The following is a 20698-nucleotide window of genomic DNA, read 5'->3' as shown; positions in this document are numbered from 1 at the left end:
GTTGTGAGAAACTTTACATAGTGACTTTGGGACAGAGGTATTTGAAGTTAACCCTTTCCCGCCGATGGCATTTTTTGATTTTCGTTTTTGACTCCCCTCCTTCTAAACCCCATAACTTTTTTATTTCTCCACTCCCAGAGCCATATGAGGTCTTAATTTTTCCTGGGACAATTTTTTCTTCCTGATGCCACCATTAGTTATTCTATATAATGTACTGGGAAGCAGGGAAAAAATTCAGAATGGGGTGGATTTGAAGAAAAAATGCATTTCTGCGACTTTCTTACGGGCTTTGGTTTTACGGCGTTCACTGTGCAACCAAAATGACATGTCCTCTGTATTCTGTGTTTTGTGACGATTCTGGGGATACCAAATTTATATGGTTTTATTTACCTTTTGACCCCTTTTTTATCAGAATCAAAACAGTGAAAAAAAGGTGGTTTGGCACTTTTGACCATTTTTCCCGCTACGGCGTTTACTGAACAGGAAAAATATTTGTATAGCTTTGTAGAGCGGGCGATTTCAGACGTGGGGATACCTAACATGTATGTGTTTCACAGTTTTTAACTACTTTTATATGTGTTCTAGGGAAAGGGGGGTGATTTGAATTTTTAATCCTTTTTATTATTTTTTTTAGATTTTTTTACTTTTTTTAAATTTTTTTTTGCATTTATTAGACCTCCTAGGGGTATTGACATGGGTGGGCGGTGTCGCGGATTGTCAGAGCGGTGGGGGTCGGCAAACATGGCTGCTCCGGAGCGTTATAGAGCGCCTCCTGGAGTATCGTTAAGGTGAGGGGCAAAGTGGTAAAGTATATGTATATGTGATTGTGTGGGGTTAGGGGCGAGGCTGCAGAGGGTAATAGGAATTTTGTGGCTTGCTATGGTCCAAAGTGTGTGAGATTGCAGAGATGGTGGTGTGAGTTTGGGTTTTGTGGGGGTCCTGGCACAAACGTATGTGCGCTATTGTGACGAAAAGTAGCCTATTGTTTAATCGGGTGTATTAACTATGTTTGTGGAAAATTTCAGCCAAATCGGTGGAGCGGTTTTTCTGTGATTGAGGAACAAACATCCGAACACACAAACCCACAAACTCACAAACTTTCACATTTATAATATTAATAGGATATAATCATTATGTCTAATGTCCAATTAATATTGTATTTTATCTTTCTTCTCAGCATCGGCCAAATACATTTTCTTTTCAAGCAATGCCAGATCAAATGCCAGGGCCCTCAAGGAACATGAACCCGAATATGAACCCCAACATGAACATGAGCCCAAACATGAACCCGAAAATGAACCCGAACATGAACCCAAACATAAATGTGTACCCAGAAGGGAGACATTTTACAATTCCTCAAGGTAAAGTGTGTGGACTGATATGTTTGCAGATTAACCCCTGCATGGGAATGTTTTACACGTGTTCTGTAAACGATTTCTTTGCAGCAGTCACCTCATTTTCAGCACAGACAGGATAACAATGATTGGCAGATAACACAGGATCCAACTTTCACAATAGGTGATGGACAAAGCTCACCTACGCCCCCTAGCTGCACAGTGACCTCTGTACAGGTCACAGAGCCTGTCTAGAAGTCTCACCCATAGAAGTCATGGGAAGAATATGCAAATCTGTCTTCCATGATGTAATTAGGAAGTCAGGTGCCTCAGTGTTGCAAACCAATAGAGGTTGAGAGACTATACCTGGTAATAATCCCAGCATCATTGCAAAACAAAGGCCTCTTGGAAGGTCGAGCATAATGCGAAAGGGAGCAGCCTTTATTGGGTTATTTCACTGAGATTCTGTCTTCCTAATTACATCAGGGAAGACAGGCTTGCACATTCCAGTGAGCGCCCTCTATTGGTTTGCAACACTGAGGCACCTGATTTCCTAATTACATCATGGAAGACAGATTTGCATATTCTTCCCATGGTCCCTTGCATAGTGGAGTGCTAAAGCAAAAATTGTAAACAGTATCCAAAAAAGTAGATGTGTATAAAATCTAAAATTGAGATTATTGATTAGTATTTTTTTTATATATTCTAGGATTTGAACCTCCTGCTGAATCCCCCAACAATGCACATCAAGATAGTACGGTAAGGAGCACCTGAATTAAAGGGTTAAAAAAAATTCATGCAGTCAGGAGGAGAGGACCATAAAACAAATATGTGCTTATACCTATCTGCATCCTCTCCTCCTTTACTGCACTGGGCCGGCCATCAAAGGGACCATTGCGGCCAAATGTTCTATCTTGGGTATATGTAAACTATATATATAATTTTTATTATATTAATTTTTTTATTTTATTTTTTAAAGCCACTGTCAGTCAAGCTTATGGATAAGCAATTCCAAGAGAAAGTCCGTCCATGCATTGATCTCATTGACTCACTTCGGTCATTTGGGGTAGAAAAGGATCTGGCATTACCCGCGATCGCAGTCATTGGTGATCAAAGTTCTGGTAAAAGCTCTGTTTTGGAGGCCCTGTCTGGTGTCACACTTCCCAGAGGCACTGGTGAGTGTTTTTGTATCTGTTATAGGGTTAACCCCATATGGGGATCACTACATCACTACAGGGAGACTACCAGAGAGGCAACGTACCAGGTGTGATGTAACAGGGTAGTGAAAGGTGGGAAGGTGGAAGTCAAAATCAGGTCAAGGTAGGCAGCACGGGTTCAGAAGTCAGAGACAAAGCAAGGTCAGAAACAATGGAAGGGGCAAAACATCGAAAAGTCAAGAAGACCTTGTCAGGAACTAGTAAGCTATGAACCAATATAGCTCAGCATAGTCGAGCAACTTAAAATATTTTCTGGGCAACAGAGGAAGGTTGGGGAAGATGAGACTGTAAACACTGGGTCATTAAGAATCAGCAAGGGACCACATATTCCTAGGGTCGTGTAGGTGATAATAGCAGCTTTTGGGTAGCGTAGGAATTAAAGCCACCAGCTTAGGAACTATAGAGTAATGAAGGGGTTACTATCTGCTTCCCTTGTGATTTAGGATAGTATAGGGATTAAATAGGTAATTAAGGTGTTAATTCCTGCTTTTATGGTGGTTTAAGATAATGGAAAAACCACAGTTTGTTTGTTGCCATAGTATTATGTCTAGGGGTGAGCGATCGGGATCGGAAAAGATCGCATCCCGATTGGTGATCGAGCAAATTTCATGATCGGCTGGAAAATGATCGGAAATCGGATTTTGAAATCTCAAGATCGGCTCAACCCTAAAAGTGACTTTTCCCATAAAGAAGCATTGACTAGGGTTGAGCGATTGGGATCAGAAAAGATCGTATTCCGATCGGCGATCGAGCAAATTTCACAATCGGGATCGGAAATTGGATTTTAAATTCGATCCTGAAATCTCAAGATTGGCTCAACCCTAATTATGTCATTATATTTGGGTGATCCTACACTATAGCTTTTTCAACTTAGAGTTTTAGAAAGGACAAGAACAATCTTACTATTATATCGAATCTTACAAGTTTTTAACATTTTTAGCTAATTTTTTTTTCTTTACAGGTATTGTGACACGCTGCCCCCTTGAACTAAAGATGAAAAAATCTGCTCCTGAGACCCCGTGGTCTGGAATAATTTCTTACAGAAAAGCAAAAATAACGATTCAGGGACCGGACGCAGTGGAGAATGAAGTTAGAAAAGGTAACAAAAAAAAAAGTGCCCGATTTACAAAAACAGCCTAAGAGTTTGTTGACCATAGCAACCAAAAAGAAAGGGTTGGGGCCAGTGGCATAACTAGGAATGGCGGGGCCCCATGGCGAGCTTTTGACATGCCCCCCCCCCCCAACCGACGCCGAAGACCTCGACCGACCCCCCTCTCCGCACTCTATTATGTCCCTTAGTAAGCCCTGCACACAGTATTATCCCCCATAGTGGGCCCTGCACACAGTATTATGTCCCATAGTGGCCCCTGCACACAGTATTATGTCCCATAGTGGCCCCTGCACACAGTATTATCCCCTATAGTGGACCCTGCACACAGTATTATGTCCCTTAGTGTCTCCTGCACACAGTATTATCCCCCATAGTGGACCCTGCACACAGTATTATCCCCCATAGTGGCCCCTGCACACAGTATTATCCCCCATAGTGGGCCCTGCACACAGTATTATGTCCCATAGTGGACCCTGCACACAGTATTATGTCCCATAGTGGACCCTGCACACAGTATTATGTCCCTTAGTGGACCCTGCACACAGTATTATCCCCCATAGTGGCCCCTGCACACAGTATTATCCCCATAGTGGCCCCTACACACAGCATTATGTCCCATAGTGGCCCCTGCACACAGTATTATCCCCCATAGTGGCCCCTGCACACAGTATTATGTCCCTTAGTGGCCCCTGCACACAGTGTTATCCCCCATAGTGGACCCTGCACACAGTATTATGTCCCTTAGTGGCTCCTGCACACAGTATTATCCCCCATAGTGGACCCTGCACACAGAATTATGTCCCTTAGTGGACCCTGCACACAGTATTATCCCCCATAGTGGCCCCTGCACACAGTATTATCGCCCATAGTGGCCCCTACACACAGCATTATGTCCCATAGTGGCCCCTGCACACAGTATTATCCCCCATAGTGGCCCCTGCACACATTATTATCCCCCATAGTGGACCCTGCACACAGTATTATGTCCCATAGTGGCCCCTGCACACAGTATTATCCCCCATAGTGGCCCCTGCACAGTATTATCCCCCATAGTGGCCCCTGCACACAGTATTATGTCCCATAGTGGCCCCTGCACACAGTATTATGCCCCATAGTGGCCCCTGCACACAGTATTATCCCCCATAGTGGCCCCTGCACAGTATTATCCCCTATAGTGGCCCCTGCACACAGTATTATGCCCCATAGTGGCCCCTGCACACAGTATTATGTCCCATAGTGGCCCCTGCACACAGTATTATCCCCCATAGTGGATACCCATAAACAATTATTATACTCTATATATCTTTTCAGACCCCAGAGTATAATAATCGGAGACCCGGGGGAATAAAAACATAAAAAAATACTGTTTCTTACCTGTCCCCTGGCTCCTACGCTGTCTTCTCCGCTCTCCGCTGCCATCCTTCTTCTATGACGTTGGACGTCACATGACCCAGGAAGCAGGCTGGGTTCATGTGACGTCAGACACGAATGACGGAGACCTGGCAGGATCGTGGAGAGGTAAGTAACTGTGTTTGTTACGTTCCCCTACCTCTCCCAGTCCACCGATCATTATACTCGGAGGTCTGCAAAGACCCCCGAGTATAGTGATAGTATTTGTGGGGCTCGCGGTGTCACTTACCGATCCCGGCCCAGCCAGGATCGGCAAGTAAATAGGGCCCTTAACGGCCTATTAAAAAAAAAAAAAACGCAGCGGTAGCGGCTGTCACCGGGCCCCCTAATGGCCCGGGCCCTGTGGCAGCAGCCTCCGCTGCCTCTGCGGTAGTTACGCCACTGGTTGGGGCAACAATGCCAGTGTACAGCTCCGTACACAGAAATATAAAAAAGTTCCAGGTGTCCGAATATGAACACTCAAAGTAATATTTATTTTGTAAAGTTTTGAATTTTTGTCGAAAACTTAGAAACTACATAAATTTGGTATTGCCCTAATTTTACCCATCCTGAAGAATATAATTAACATGAACGCTGTAAAAACAAAAGCTGTTGGACCAAATGCAATTTTTTTCCAATTTGACCCTTTTGAATTTTGGATTTTTCGTTGTGGCTTTCCAGTACATTGGATGGAATATTAAACTGTGCAATTACGAAGTACAATTTGTCCCGCAAAAAATAAGCCCTTATACAGCTCGTGAACAGAAAAATAAAAAAATAAAAAAGTTAGAGGTGGAGAGTAAAGATGGTGTTAATTGAATTTTGCTAAGGAAAATCCATCCTCAGCAAGTATTGTACACGCTGAATACGGCAGACAGAGCGCGGATCGCTAAAAAATTTAATCAGCACAAAAATTTGGCCCCCGTTTCGATAAATTACAAAAATAAAAAACCTGATTTTGTCCCTATAGGATTAGATGATTCCAATATTACTGTGAAGATTTACCTTCCTATTTTTCTTCCTAGCACAAGACTGTATAGCTGGTTCTGGAAAGGGAATCAGTCAGGAACTTATAAGTTTGGAAATCGTCTCTCCAAATGTGCCAGATCTGACTCTGATTGATCTTCCGGGGATCACAAGGATTGCTTTACCCAATCAACCCCAAGACATTGGAAACCAGGTGGGAACCAGAACTTACATTATAGTAGTTTTCATTCTCATCACTGCAGGACAACTCCTTTGAGCTCCCCCTAGTGGTGACTGCAGACAGATAGAAATTTATCATTTGAAACACAAAAAACTGCTAAAATAAATGAATAACTTCAGAATTATCTTCAAGGGTGGACACTCACTGTTAGGCCGTCTCGGAGGAGGCATTGGGATTCACAGACTTTAATCTATTTTATTTGGAGGATTTTTTTTACTCTGTTTTGTTTTGGTTTTTTTGTCCTTTGTAGGAGACAAATATTACACCTGCCTGAATCCATCCATCCCATTCATTTGAGGCAGATTACAGGAATCTATGAGTTTGCCATGACAATAATCCCATTCAGATAAATTCTTATTTTATACCTATATCTCCAGATCAAGCAGATCATAAAAAAATACATAACAAGACAAGAAACCATCAATCTGGCCGTGGTCCCCAGTAATGTGGATATAGCAACGACTGAAGTTCTGGAAATGGCCCGAGAGGTGGATCCAACCGGAGACCGAACTATAGGTAATGTATATAGTTCCTTATGGAGTCTCCCCGACTTTGTAACAGCTGAAAGGACATAAAAGTAGACATTATGGCGAGTGTTGATGGACCGTTCTGTACTCATGATCTCCATGGTTATAGACTACCACGAATCACTGTGTAGTCAGATCCTGGGCGCTCTATTCATCATGACCTATAGACAGTAGAAGAGAAGCCATATTGAAAAAAGAAACATATCGAATCAATAAAAATTAGCAAATGCAAAGGTAGATAAATGTCAGTTAGATGGAAATCCATCTGCCCTCTCCTTTTGTTTGTGATGAGAGCGGCCGCTGCCAGAACTGTGTGGTAAACCGATAACAAACCTCATCTGATCGGTGATGTCACCCTGAACAGTTTGGTGCTTTGTTTATCCAAATCAGTTTAGCTATTCCAAAGCTATAAGCCCTGTTAGTGTTGATGTAAATTAGGGTCTATTAGTCAAGTGGGCGGTAATTCTGCGTTTTTTATGGGGACGGGGTATCTGTGTATGATCTCCACTTGGCTAGTAGACTTCAATTTGTATCAATATTAAAGGGGTATTCCCACGTCACATACTCATCAGTCTTCACTGCTGTAAAATCTTCTTTCTTCCTGGTTTCTTGCATCATTTGGTGGGCGGGGTTTCACATGCAACCTGCTGTTTAGCTCTGCCCCCAAATTAGCGTGTAGCTCCGCCCACCCATATTGGACTATGAAGTACAGGCAGGAGCAACTCCGTTCTGTGTTACATACAGAGACTGCCTGTCTCTGCCATAATGAACACAACTGAATTAGCTAGCCTGATAACTGGGAGAACAGAAGAAATGAAAGCAGCTCCTCTCCCCTATCTGATAGCAGGAAGATCACATGGTGTAGACACAGGAATAGCTAGAAACACAGGCTCGCTCCCCTGCACTTAGCCCCTCCTCCCTCCCCCCTGAGAGCAGCAGATACATCACTTGACTTTTAAGCAGATAAGTCAGGGCTGTGGCCACAATGAATTGAATAAAGTGATATAGTGGACAAACAAAGCAGTTTTGCTGAAGCAGTGTATTTAGGAAAAGTCTTAAATCCACATTAACAAGCAGTATAGATAGGATCCTTGTGATGGGACAACCCCTTTAAAAGAGCTTATAGCTTTAGAATAGCTGAACAGATTTGGATAAACAAATCACCCAAATGTTCAGGGTGACAGCGCCGATCAGATCCGTTTTAAGACCCGATAGCGCTTATTTATACAATGTATCTGTAACGTATATTTGTGTTTTCATTCTCATATAGGAGTCCTGACCAAACCAGACCTGGTTGACATAGGGGCAGAACATGAGGTTGTACGAGTAGCCCAAAACCGAGTGTACAGCCTTAGGAAGGGCTACATGATGGTCAAGTGTCGGGGACAGAGGGAGATACAGAGTAACATCTCCCTGGAGGAAGCCACACACAACGAGAAGACTTTCTTTGAAAACCATGAGCACTTCAGGTAAAGGTTTCAACTGGTATAAAATGTATCAGGTACCGAGTTTTTCTCGGTACTTGCAGACAGTTTTTGGCAGAACTGGGCAGGGAGGTTGTTCCCGCCGCCATCTTGGAGAATTAGTCACAGATCTTCTGTGGATGTTGCTTGCTCCAATCCGTCTGTCTCTTCATGTCATCCAAGACAGACTGGATGATGTTGAGATCGGGGCTGTATTTGTGGGGAGGGGATCATCACTTCCAGGACTTCTCCAAAGGGCAAAGGTCACCCCAAATATTGATGGGATTTACATTTCTCTTTTCTTCATTCGCTTAATTTTGATATATATATATATATATATATATATATATATCCTATTAATATTATAAATGTGAAAGTTTGTGAGTTTGGATGTTTGTTAGTCAATCACGCAAAACCCGCTCGACCGATTTGGCTGAAAGTTTCCACAAACATAGTTAATACACCCGATTGCGCAATAGGCTACTTTTCGTCACAATAGCGCACATACGTTTGTACCAGGACCCCCACAAAACCCAAACTCACACCACCATCTCTGCAATCTCACACACTTTGGACCATAGCAAGCCCCAAAATTCCTATTGCCCTCTGCAGCCTCGCCCCTAACCCCACACAATCACATATACATATACTTTACCACTTTGCCCCTCACCTTAACGATACTCCAGGAGGTTCTCTTTAATGCTCCGGAGCAGCCATGTTTGCTGACCCCCACCGCTCTGACAATCCGCGACACCGCCCACCCATGTCAATACCCCTAGGAGGAGGGGGCCACACGGTGGCTCAGTGGTTAGCACTGCAGCCTTGCAGCGCTGGAGTCCTGGTGTTCAAATCCCGCCAAGGACAGAAAACCATCTGCAAGGAGTTTGTATGTTCTCCCCGTGTTTGCATGGATTTCCATCCCATATTCCAAAAAAAAGACATATTGATAGGGAAAAATGTACATTGTGAGCTCTACGTGGGGCTCACAATCTACATTTTAAAAAAAAAAAAAAAATACCCCTAGGAGGTCTAATAAATGCAAAAAAAAAGTTTAAAAAAAAAGTAAAACAAATATAAAAACAAATAAAAAGGATTAAAAATTCAAATCACCCCCCTTTCCCTAGAACACATATAAAAGTAGTTAAAAACTGTGAAACACATACATGTTAGGTATCCCCGCGTCCGAAATCGCCTGCTCTACAAAGCTATACAAATATTTTTCCTGTTCGGTAAACGCCATAGCGGGAAAAATGGTCGAAAGTGCCAAACCGCCGTTTTTTCACTGTTTTGATTCTGATAAAAATTTGAATAAAAAGTGATCAAAGCAATAACATTTCCCGAAAATGGTAGAACTAAAAAGTACACCCGACCCCGCAAAAAAAGACGCCCTATACATCCCCGTACACGGACGTATAAAAAGTTCCGGCAGTCGGAATATGACGACTCTTCAAAAAAAAATTTTTAACACAGTTTTGGATTTTTTTAAGGGGTCAAAATGTAAATAAAACCATATAAATTTGGTATCCCTGGAATCGTACCGAAACACAGAATACAGGGGACAGGTCATTTTGGTTGCACAGTGAACGCTGTAAAACCAAAGCCTGTAAGAAAATCGCAGAACTGCATTTTTTCTTCAATTCCACCCCATTCAGAATTTTTCCCTGCTTCCCAGTACATTATATAGAATAAATAATGGTGGCATCATGAAGAAAAATTTGTCCCAGGAAAAATTAAGACCTCATATGGCTCTGGGAGCAGAGAAATAGTTATGGGGTTTAGAAGGAGGGGAGTCAAAAACGAAAAACGAAAATCAAAAAATGCCATCGACGGGAAACGGTTAACTTCAAATACTTCTGTCCCAAAGTCACTATGTAAAGTTTCTCAGAACACTGAATATATAGCAGCTCAAATACAAAGTAACTTCAACACAAAAGTCTCACGTATTCTCTGAATTACAGCAAAAACAAGATACAAAGTTACATTTCATATCCCATACCTTATACACAGTACGAAAACCTTACCCGCGCCTGTATATACCCACTCCTACAATCACCGCAGACAAAGTCGCGGGTACCAGCTAGTATATATATATATATATTGTATATATATATATATATATATATATATATATATATATATATATACTGTGTATATATATACTGTATATGGGAATACCTGTCATTGGATGGATTATTCATTATTTGTATCATATTGTTTATGGCTGTAACATTATTATATTTCTAGCACTCTTCTGACCCGTGGACAGGCCACCATACCCCACCTGGCAGAAAAACTCACCAAAGAGCTAGTGTACCATATCGCTGTAAGTATGCAACGTGTATTATGTATATGTATGGCTTCCCTTGTATCACCTATTCTAGGATAGTTCACCAATATGTGAGCAATGGGGCCCAACAAGCAGGACCCCTGCCGATCAGCTGGCTGAAGAGCTCTTTATTGTATACCAGTATACTGAACTGAATAATAAAGCAGTATGCAGTGCGCTCCTAGACTCCCCCTAGTGGTGGCTGGGACAGGCAGAATGGAAGTTTTTAGCTGTGTCATAACCTGGATTTGTAGTTCAGGGTCCCTAGATCTCCTATATTATGGTCACTTCGGCTTTTCTCAGGTATCTCTTTGCTATTGTACAGTTAATTCTGGCAGAAACCCGGAGTAGTAATAATGTATGGGGGACAGACTGCTCTGTATTGTACTCACAGAGAAATGCGAAATATGATGAAGCCATAAACATGTAGAACCAGGGATCACTATAATGGGCCCATTTTTAAACTGAAACTGGTGGAGGGAAAAGTGCAAGACTTTTACGTCTGACGATGTGACAGAGACTCCAATGGATCTGAACGTAGCCTTACTGTTTTTATTCTCTTTTTGACTAAAACATACATTTCCTATTTTAGAAATCAATACCTAATATAGATCAACAGATCCGAAGTAAGCTGCGGGAGGCCGAGGAGCAGCTAAGCCAGATTGGCAGAGGCGTACCGGACTCAGACGATGAGAAGATGCAGTTTATTATAGAAGTAAGTAGTTAAAGGAGTGGTCTGCTCCAATAGAGAATTCTGAGTTAACAGAGAAGTTCTTACATTCAGGCCCGGTGTTAGGGGGGGAGCAAACTGGGCAATTGCCCAGGGTCTCATCCCCAAGGGGGCCCCAGGATTCAGAGTATTAGACTTTTAGCCTGATGCTCCAGATTCCATTGTGTGTGGTCATTACGGGGGTTTGTTGTTACTTTTTGGGGGACAGAAAAGGGGCGTTATTAATGGGCTGGCACTGAAAATGCACTATGTGATCAAATGTATCCAGACACCTAGCTGAAAATGACTTACAAGTTGGTGGCGCCCTCCATCGGTAATGCTGGACACAATATGGTGTTGGCCCACCCTTAGCCTTGATGACGCTTCCACTCTCGCAGGCAGACGTTCAATCAGGTGCTGGAAGGTTTCTTGGGGAATGGCGGCCCATTCTTCACGGCAGTGCTGCACTGAGGAGAGGTATCGATGTAGGTCGGTGAGGCCTGGCACCAAGTCGGCGTTCCAAAACATCCCAAAGGTGTTCTATAGGATTCAAGTCAGGACTGTGTGCAGGCCAGTCCATTACAGAGATGTTATTGTGGTGTAACCACTCCGCCACAGGCCGCGCAGTATGAACAGGTGCTCGATCGTGTTGTAAGATGCAATCGCCATCCCCGAATTGCTCTTCAACAGAGGGAAGCAAGAAGGTGTTTAACACATCAATGTAGGCCTGTGCTGTGATAGTGCCACGCAAAACAACAAGGGGTGCAAGCCCCCTCCATGAAAAACACCACCACACCATAACACCACCGCCTCCGAATTTTACTGTTGGCACTACACACACTGGCAGATGACGTTCACTGGGCATTCGCCATTCCCACACCCTGCCATCGAATCGCCACATTGTGTACCGTGATTCGTCACTCCACACAACGTTTCTCCACTGTTCAATCGTCCAATGTTTACGCTCCTTACACCAAGTGAGGCGTCGTTTGGCATTGACCTGCGTGATGTGTGGCACCCAATCACCTGACCACGTTCGAAGTCCGTGAGTTCCGCGGAGCGCCCCATTCTGCTCTCTCACGATGTCTACTGAGATCGCTGATATGGAGGATCTGGCAGTAGGTGGCAGGACAATGCACCCAATAGGAAAAACCTATGTTTTGGGGGTGTCTGGATACTTTTGATCACATAGTGTATGTTGGCGTTGGTTGTATAACAGCATTTGGGGTCCTGCTTTTAATTTTGCCCAGGGCCCCAGTTTGTCTAAAACCGGCCCTGCCTACATTTCGGTCCTTTGCCTAAAATACAGTGGATTTAAGAAAATCTCTTGAATACTCTGAACTCCAGCAATTTATTTCAGTAGACATGTTACTTAATTTGCCCTTTGGTGGTGCTGCGGGGAAAGTGAACCCTAGCTGTCAGATACCTCCAAAATTTAATGTATTCCTATGAATATTGGGGGGAGATTTCTGAAAACTGGCATATGCAACGCCAGGCATCATATCCCCTGCACACGACTCTTCATAAATCTGGTGCACCCTCCATCGGACATTGCACCTGCACACTGAAATCTACTTTTTTTTTTTGCTCAACTTGCCCCAAAATTTTGAAATGTGTTTTACGCCCTATACACCAGAAGACTGCCATACAAGCCATAATAAATCTTCCTCGATAGGTGGAAATATTTGTTCTGTTGGCATTTTTTTGTTTGTTTTTTTACCAGAAAACCAGAGATTTTGATGACGGAATACAGAAAGTAGTGAACGGGGATGAAGAAGGAGACAGCGAAGACTTAAAACTTTTCAAAAACTTAAGGAAACTTTTTGACTCTTGGGAAACAACGATTAGGAAATCATATGCCGATTGTAAGTATGAAGCCACAAATAGAATTTTTTTATTTCTTGCATCTTCTTATGTAGCTTTAGCAACACATTTTGCTAACATAACTTTTCTTCTGGTGCTAGCCGCCAAATCATAAAAGGTCTTGGTTTGGGTGATGTGTCCCCAGTTTGTTCAGGTCCGCAGACAGAATTGCAATGGCCTCAGCAAACAAAAAGTAATGTTCCCCTTTGCACTGGTAGTGCTCTAGTGACTGAACAATAAATGATCAACATGTCAATGTCCATAATAAATCCTACACAAGAAAGTGTTTTGTGAGGAGAGCAGTAAAAATATCTGCACAACATTGGATCCTTTTGGAGCCAGAGTCACTATAATGTATATCCAATATACTGTACAATACTAGAGATGGGTGGATCTCTCAGGATTCCTTTCAGGTTCAGATGGCTGAAGTCCAAGATTTGTTTTGGGTCGAGCAAGTTTGGTACAAACCACAGCTTAAAACATAACAGAGAATACTCTATCTATAAAACATAGTGTATAACACTGTCAGGGCTCCTAGGAACCTATCTGTAAAACATAGTTATAACACTGTCAGGACTCCTAGGAATCGATCTATAAAACATAGTGTAGAATACTGTCAGGGCTCCTAGGAACCTATCTATAAAACATAGTGTATAATACTGTCAGGACTCCTAGGAACCTATCTATAATACATAGTGTATAACACTGTCAGGGCTCCTAGGAATCGATCTATAAAACATAGTGTATAACACTGTCAGGGCTCCTAGGAACCTATCTATAAAACATAGTGTATAACACTGTCAGGACTCCTAGGAATCCATCTATAAAACATAGTGTAGAATACTATCAGAACTCCTAGGAACCTATCTATAAAACATAGTGTATAATACTGTCAGGACTCCTAGGATCCTATCTATAATACATAGTGTATAACACTGTCAGGGCTCCTAGGAATCGATCTATAAAACATAGTATATAACGTAGCCGGCAAGGGGAGAGGACGCGTCTGCTGGAGCTCCCGGCATCTGCGGCCTTCTCCTTTCGGCATCTCCTTTCTACTTACCTGCTCCTGGTCGGTGACGCCCGGCGGTGAGTCCCTGGATCCCGGCGGTGCCTTCTGGACCTTCATTTTCGGCCTCCATCCCGGTTCTGTTGGCCTCGGAGGCTTTGCGGCCTACCCGTCGGCCTGTCCTGCTGCGCCATCTCCACATCCGGTTCCCTCCTGTGGATCGCGGCGGCCGGCTCCCGTCTTCCATCCCTGCGCTGTGGCAGCGGCTGCTGTACGGAGGTGAGCGGTACTTCTTCTGACCCCCTGTGTGCTGCCTCCGGAGTCCGGTGTCTGCTCCTGGCCTGTCTGGAACCTGCTGTGCGGCCTTCATACTGTTCTATTGGGACTGGCAGTGGCGGCGGCCATCTTGTGAAGCGCCTGTGCTCTGCGGCTTCAGGGGGGTTGGGAGAGTGTTGAGCCCCTACACTACCATCAGGGGGGCTCCTCTCCTTCCCCCTGGACTTTTCTGGACATTGCCTCCTGCTCCCCTGCCTGAGTGATATTACTTTCAGTGAGTGTTGAGCCCCTACACCACCATCAGGGGGGGCTCCTCACCTGCCACCTGGACTGGACTTTACATATTACTTGGCCTGCTCCCTGCCTCTTCTGGTTGAGCCCTTTGTGAGTGCAGAGCCCCTACTCCACCACCAGGGGGGGCTCCTCACACTGGGCTCCCGTGGATTTATAATTGCCTGTGTGTCCCCACCGCTGGCTACTTATCTCACCATGTTGGATTGAATCGCTAACAGTGTCACCTCTGGCGGCTCTCAGCTGATTGTTAGGCTTCTTGTTATATGGCCCCTACCGCCCTGTTGGAATTTGCTGCTGTCTGACCTCCTGCACTGCTCCGCGAACTTTGTCCCTGTCGCATAAGTTTGCCCTCCGGCCTTACCGACTTCGGTTGCATCCCTGACCTTTCCTGCTGTCTCTATTATGCCTCGGAAGAAACCATCCTCCTCCAAAACCCCTAGGAAGCTATCTGACTTCTTCTCGAGCACCATGTCGCATTCGATGCCTTCTTCACCTTCAGGTTCCCGCTCTCCAGCGAAGTCGCCTCCACGGTCTGAATTAGCGGACTCTCTGCCTGAAGAGGGCTCTCTCTCAGCCGATCGTCTCCCCCTGCTGGCTGATGGTGGTAAGAGAAGTTTTGTTGTGTCTCCTCAGGGTTCTCCATCTGGCAAGGAACCGATGTGTAAGCGGGTCGCTGATGTCCTACCTGCTTCTGTTGCTACCTCTGATTTTGTTCATTCGGACATTTCTGATTTCCCGGCCTCCTCAGACCCTGTCACATGTGATACATTGAAAGGGATGCTTGTCCTGCTACAGGCGGGGATTAACAAGACTGTCTCCTCTGCGGTGGGCAAATTGCGACAGGATATTGATGCTTTGGGAGAGCGGACTGACCATCTTGAAAATAAAATGGAGGAATTTTCGACTGCTCATAATGATTTGGTTGACGCTCATAACACCCTGGAAGCGGAGGTCAGATGGCTGAAAATTAAAGCAGCTGACGCTGAGGATCGGTCTAGACGCAACAATATTAAGATCCGTGGTGTCCCCGAGGATGTGGCATCGGAGGACTTGGCGGCCTATGTTCAACGCCTCTTCAAGAAAATTCTCCCGCGACTTACTGAGCTGGAGCTCACCTTGGATCGAACCCATCATATTCCAAAAGTGAACTCTGCTCCTGTGGATGTCCCGAGAGATGTGCTAACAAGGGTCCATTTCTACCAAGTTAAAGACTCGATTCTTGCAGAAGCCAGAAAATGTGGCACCTTCCCAGCTCCGTTTGCATCCATTTCCCTGTTTCCCGATTTATCCGCAGCTACTATGCAGGCCAGGCGTGAGCTGGCTCCCATCACCAAGATCCTCAGAGACCGGGGCGTACGGTATCGTTGGGGCTTCCCTACCAAGCTGCTGATTCCCCGCAATGGGATTTTCCATTCTGTCCCTGATGTGGAGGCGGGCATGTCCCTCCTCCGAAAATGGAAGCTTGCCCCTGCTGACTCTCATTCATCTGTGCCTGAATCCTCAGTGCGGCCTTCTCATCTTACTAAGGAATGGACTGTGGTGGGCGGTCGTAAGTGAATCCGTTAGCCGCTTCGGCGGACTGACTTGCCTTGCCTAATGTTATAATTTTATTCTTTGATTTAGGTGACCTGTGTGCCTTTCTAATACTCACTCTCACTGAGTGTTACTGACTAGAGATGAGCGAACAGTGTTCTATCGAACACATGTTCGATCGGATATCAGGGTGTTCGCCATGTTCGAATCGAATCGAACACCACGTGGTAAAGTGCGCCAAAATTCGATTCCCCTCCCACCTTCCCTGGCGCCTTTTTTGCACCAATAACAGCGCAGGGGAGGTGGGACAGGAACTACGACACTGGGGGCATTGAAAAAAATTGGAAAAAGTCATTGGCTGCCGAAATCAGGTGACCTCCATTTTAGACGAATAGTGGATTTCAAATCCGGGTCATATGAGAATGTGAACTTTGTGACTATGAGACAGGGATAGCTGTACAGGCAGGGATAGCTAGGGATAACCTTTATTTAGGGGGGAATGTTATTAAAAATAACTTTTTGGGGCTCTATCGGGTGTGTAATTGTGATTTTTGTGAGATAAACTTTTTCCCATAGGGATGCATTGGCCAGCGCTGATTGGCCGAATTCCGTACTCTGGCCAATCAGTGCTGGCCAATGCATTCTATTAGCTTGATGAAGCAGAGTGTGCACAAGGGTTCAAGCGCACCCTCGGCTCTGATGTAGCAGAGCCGAGGCTGCACAAGGGTTCAAGCGCACCCTCGGCTCTGATGTAGGAGAGCCGAGGGTGCACTTGAACCCTTGTGCACCCTCAGCTCTGCTACATCAGAGCCGAGGGTGCGCTTGAACCCTTGTGCACACTCTGCTTCATCAAGCTAATAGAATGCATTGGCCAGCGCTGATTGGCCAATGTATTCTATTAGCCTGATGAAGTAGAGCTGAATGTGTGTGCTAAGCACACACATTCAGCTCTACTTCATCGGGCTAATAGAATGCATTGGCCAGCGCTGATTGGCCAGAGTACGGAACTCGACCAATCAGCGCTGGCTCTGCTGGAGGAGGCGGAGTCTAAGATCGCTCCACACCAGTCTCCATTCAGGTCCGACCTTAGACTCCGCCTCCTCCGGCAGAGCCAGCGCTGATTGGCCGAATTCCGTACTCTGGCCAATCAGCACTGGCTAATGCATTGTATTGGCTTGATGAAGCAGTGCTGAATGTGTGTGCTTAGCACACACATTCAGCTCTACTTCATCGGGCTAATAGAATGCATTGGCCAATCAGCGCTGGCCAATGCATTCTATTAGCGTGAACTGAGTTTGCACAGGGGTTCTAGTGCACCCTCGGCTCTGCTACATCAGATTGCTACATCTGATGTAGCAGTGCCGAGTGTGCATCAGATGTGTAGTTGAGCAAAACTGACTCAGCACTGCTAAGTCTGCATTCGCATAGGAATGCATTGGCCAGCCTTCGGCCAATCAGCGCTGGCTCTGCCGGAGGAGGCGGAGTCTAAGGTCGGACCTGAATGGAGACTGGTGTGGAGCTATCTTAGACTCCGCCTCCTCCAGCAGAGCCAGCGCTGATTGGTCGAGTTCCGTACTCTGGCCAATCAGCACTGGCCAATGCATTTCTATGGGGAAAAGTTAGCTTGCGAAAATCGCAAACTGACAGGGATTTCCATGAAATAAAGTGACTTTTATGCCCCCAGACATGCTTCCCCTGCTGTCCCAGTGTCATTCCAGGGTGTTGGTATCATTTCCTGGGGTGTCATAGTGGACTTGGTGACCCTCCAGACACGAATTTGGGTTTCCCCCTTAACGAGTTTATGTTCCCCATAGACTATAATGGGGTTCGAAACCCATTCGAACACTCGAACAGTGAGCGGCTGTTCGAATCGAATTTCGAACCTCGAACATTTTAGTGTTCGCTCATCTCTATTACTGACCTGTTTTTCTCCCCCCCCCCCCCAGCTGATTACTTTTGGTTATTCGGTGTTTTTTGACACTATGTTATTTTGTTCGCATTCTTTGTTCTTGTTTCATACCTGGAATGTTGTATGCCTATTATGCCTGTTCACACATATTTTATGCATCCTTGTTTTTCTGTGTAGCCACCTGGGTCTTCCGCCATTTTTCTTTAGATTATCACTATGGTACTCCGTATCTCTTCACTTAATGTTAGGGGTTTGAATAGCCCCTGTAAACGGAGTTCTGTCTGGAGGGAGGCCCGTCGCCTTCGCTGCGATGTACTCTTCCTCCAGGAGACTCATTTTTGTGTTGGCAAAAGCCCTAAGTTCTCTAATCCCTCTTTCCCTCATATATATCAGGCTTCTTGTAATGCTAAGCGTAAGGGTGTTCTTATTGCTGTGCGGGATTCAGTAGCCTTTTCCCTTGAATCCACTTTAGTTGATCCTGGGGGTCGGTTTTTGGGGCTTAATTGCCTTATTAACAATGTTAAGTATACTTTAGTCACTGTTTATCTCCCGAATCGTTCCCAGGCGCAGTATTGGAAATCTGTGCTTTCCAGGATTCGGACTTTTGCTACTGGTATGTTGATCATTGGGGGGGATTTTAATTGCTTAGTTGATAATTCTCTAGACTCTTCCAACCCCAAGAGATGCTCCCCTATATTGTCTTCCTCTTTGATTGACCAGGGCCTTTATGACGTCTGGCGTTGTCAACATGGCGGGGAACGAGATTATAGTTATTTCTCCTCTTCGTCCTCCTCTTACTCCCGTATTGACTTTTTTCTCACTGATAAAATTGGGCTGATGCAGACAGAATCTACGGATATTGGGCTGATCACTTGGACTGATCATGCTCCGGTGTCCCTTTCTCTACATGAGAAGTTCTCCACTGCCATGCCTACCCAGTGGCGATTGAATGAGTATATCCTAGATCACCCCTCTTATGCTGAGCACCTCTGTGAGGCCCTGAGGGAATATTTTTCCCTCAACTCCCCCTCCGTATCAGACCCTCATGTGCTCTGGAATGCTCATAAGGCATATATGCGAGGGGTGCTTATTCAGGCGTGCGCGAGGGCAAAAAAGGAACGATCTAAAGACATAGATGCTACACTTCGCTCCCTATCCTCCCTCTCTGCAATTAATAAGCTTAACCCTACTCCCACTGTCTCTGCTGAGATTAGGCAATGTCAACTCCGGTTGCAGGGCCTTCTGGCTTGTCAACAGGACTTAGCTTTTAAGCGTTTTCAATGTCAGGCCTATGTGCATAATAGTAGGGCTAGCACCTTTTTAGCTAGAAAAATCAAACAGTCGCGTCCCAAAACCCGTATTGCTCACCTTGTGGATGACTCGGGTACTAAAGTAATTGACCCCCGCCTTATTGCAGAGCAGTTTCGCTTATATTACAAGTCGTTATACAATCTTAGGGATGATCCTCAGACGTACCAGCCATCTAGGGAAGAAATCGATCGATTCTTAGATTCTGTGGCCCTGCCCCGCCTTTCCCCTGCGCAGTCTGCCTCCCTAGCCTCGCCTATCACTTTGTTTGAAGTTACGGAAGCTATAGCCTCACTGAAACCACTAAAATCTCCTGGCCCTGACGGCTTCTCAGGGATCTACTACAAGAAATATGCAGATATTTTGTCCCCTTATCTTCTAGCTGTGTTCCAGAAGGCAGCGGAGGAGCAATGCTTCCCGGAGGAAATGTTGTCGGCCACTATAGTGACCATCCCTAAACCCGGCAAATCTCCCACTGTCCCGGCTAATTTTAGACCTATTTCCCTCCTGAACACGGATATCAAACTGTACGCTAAAATCCTTGCTGAGCGGTTGCTCCTCCTTCTCCCCCAGTTGGTTAGTCCTGACCAGGTGGGTTTTGTATTCGGTAGGCAGGCGCCAGACGGCACACGGAGGTTTATAGATCTTATTCAGAAAGCCGAAAAAGATGGTACGCCTTCTTTGCTTCTGGCTTTGGATGCTGAGAAGGCTTTCGATAGGGTCCACTGGGGATACTTAGACTGCCTTTTGGATAGCTTTGGTATGGGGTCAGTCTTTAAATCTGCTATTCTGGCTCTGTACTCCCACCCGTCGGCTCGTGTGCTCTCATCGGGCTTTTTGTCTGAGCCCTTTCGGATCTCGAATGGTACTCGCCAGGGCTGCCCTCTTTCCCCTATTATCTTTGCGCTTGTGATGGAGCCTCTGGCGGAGTCCATTCGGTCGGCGGGAAATATCGAGGGTATTACTGTGGGTCGCCAGCAGCATAAAATCGGCTTATATGCTGATGATGTCATACTGGCCCTGACTTCCCCTGGTTCCTCCTTGAGTGCTGCTACGGAGGTCTTGGAGGGATTTGGTAAAGTTTCTTATTATAAGGTAAATTCCTCCAAATCACAGATATTGCCTGTTCTCTTTTCTCCCTCGTTGAGACGGGATCTCTGTTCTCAATTCCCCTACCAATGGAATGACTCCCGTATAGCTTATCTTGGCATCTCCCTGACGGC

The 20698-nt window shown here is 45.2% G+C and overlaps 1 protein-coding gene across 1 annotated transcript in view; it reads left to right on the top strand.

Annotated features, from left to right (window-relative positions):
* Positions 1 to 20698, top strand: part of LOC142194331 (interferon-induced GTP-binding protein Mx2-like) — a 35867-nt gene that overhangs the window by 2318 nt on the left and 12851 nt on the right. The window contains exons 2-11 of the mRNA XM_075263398.1: positions 1178 to 1361; positions 2044 to 2093; positions 2314 to 2509; positions 3513 to 3650; positions 6077 to 6231; positions 6636 to 6774; positions 8056 to 8254; positions 10493 to 10571; positions 11167 to 11289; positions 13007 to 13148. Coding sequence (XP_075119499.1) covers positions 1178 to 1361; positions 2044 to 2093; positions 2314 to 2509; positions 3513 to 3650; positions 6077 to 6231; positions 6636 to 6774; positions 8056 to 8254; positions 10493 to 10571; positions 11167 to 11289; positions 13007 to 13148 — 1405 coding nt within the window. The remainder of the gene's footprint in view (positions 1 to 1177; positions 1362 to 2043; positions 2094 to 2313; positions 2510 to 3512; positions 3651 to 6076; positions 6232 to 6635; positions 6775 to 8055; positions 8255 to 10492; positions 10572 to 11166; positions 11290 to 13006; positions 13149 to 20698) is intronic.

The sequence above is a fragment of the Leptodactylus fuscus genome, chromosome 2, assembly GCF_031893055.1.
Source record: "Leptodactylus fuscus isolate aLepFus1 chromosome 2, aLepFus1.hap2, whole genome shotgun sequence".
Taxonomy (NCBI): domain Eukaryota; kingdom Metazoa; phylum Chordata; class Amphibia; order Anura; family Leptodactylidae; genus Leptodactylus; species Leptodactylus fuscus.
The sequence above is the reverse complement of the archived record's forward strand: the minus strand, read 5'-3'. Positions and strand labels throughout refer to the sequence as shown.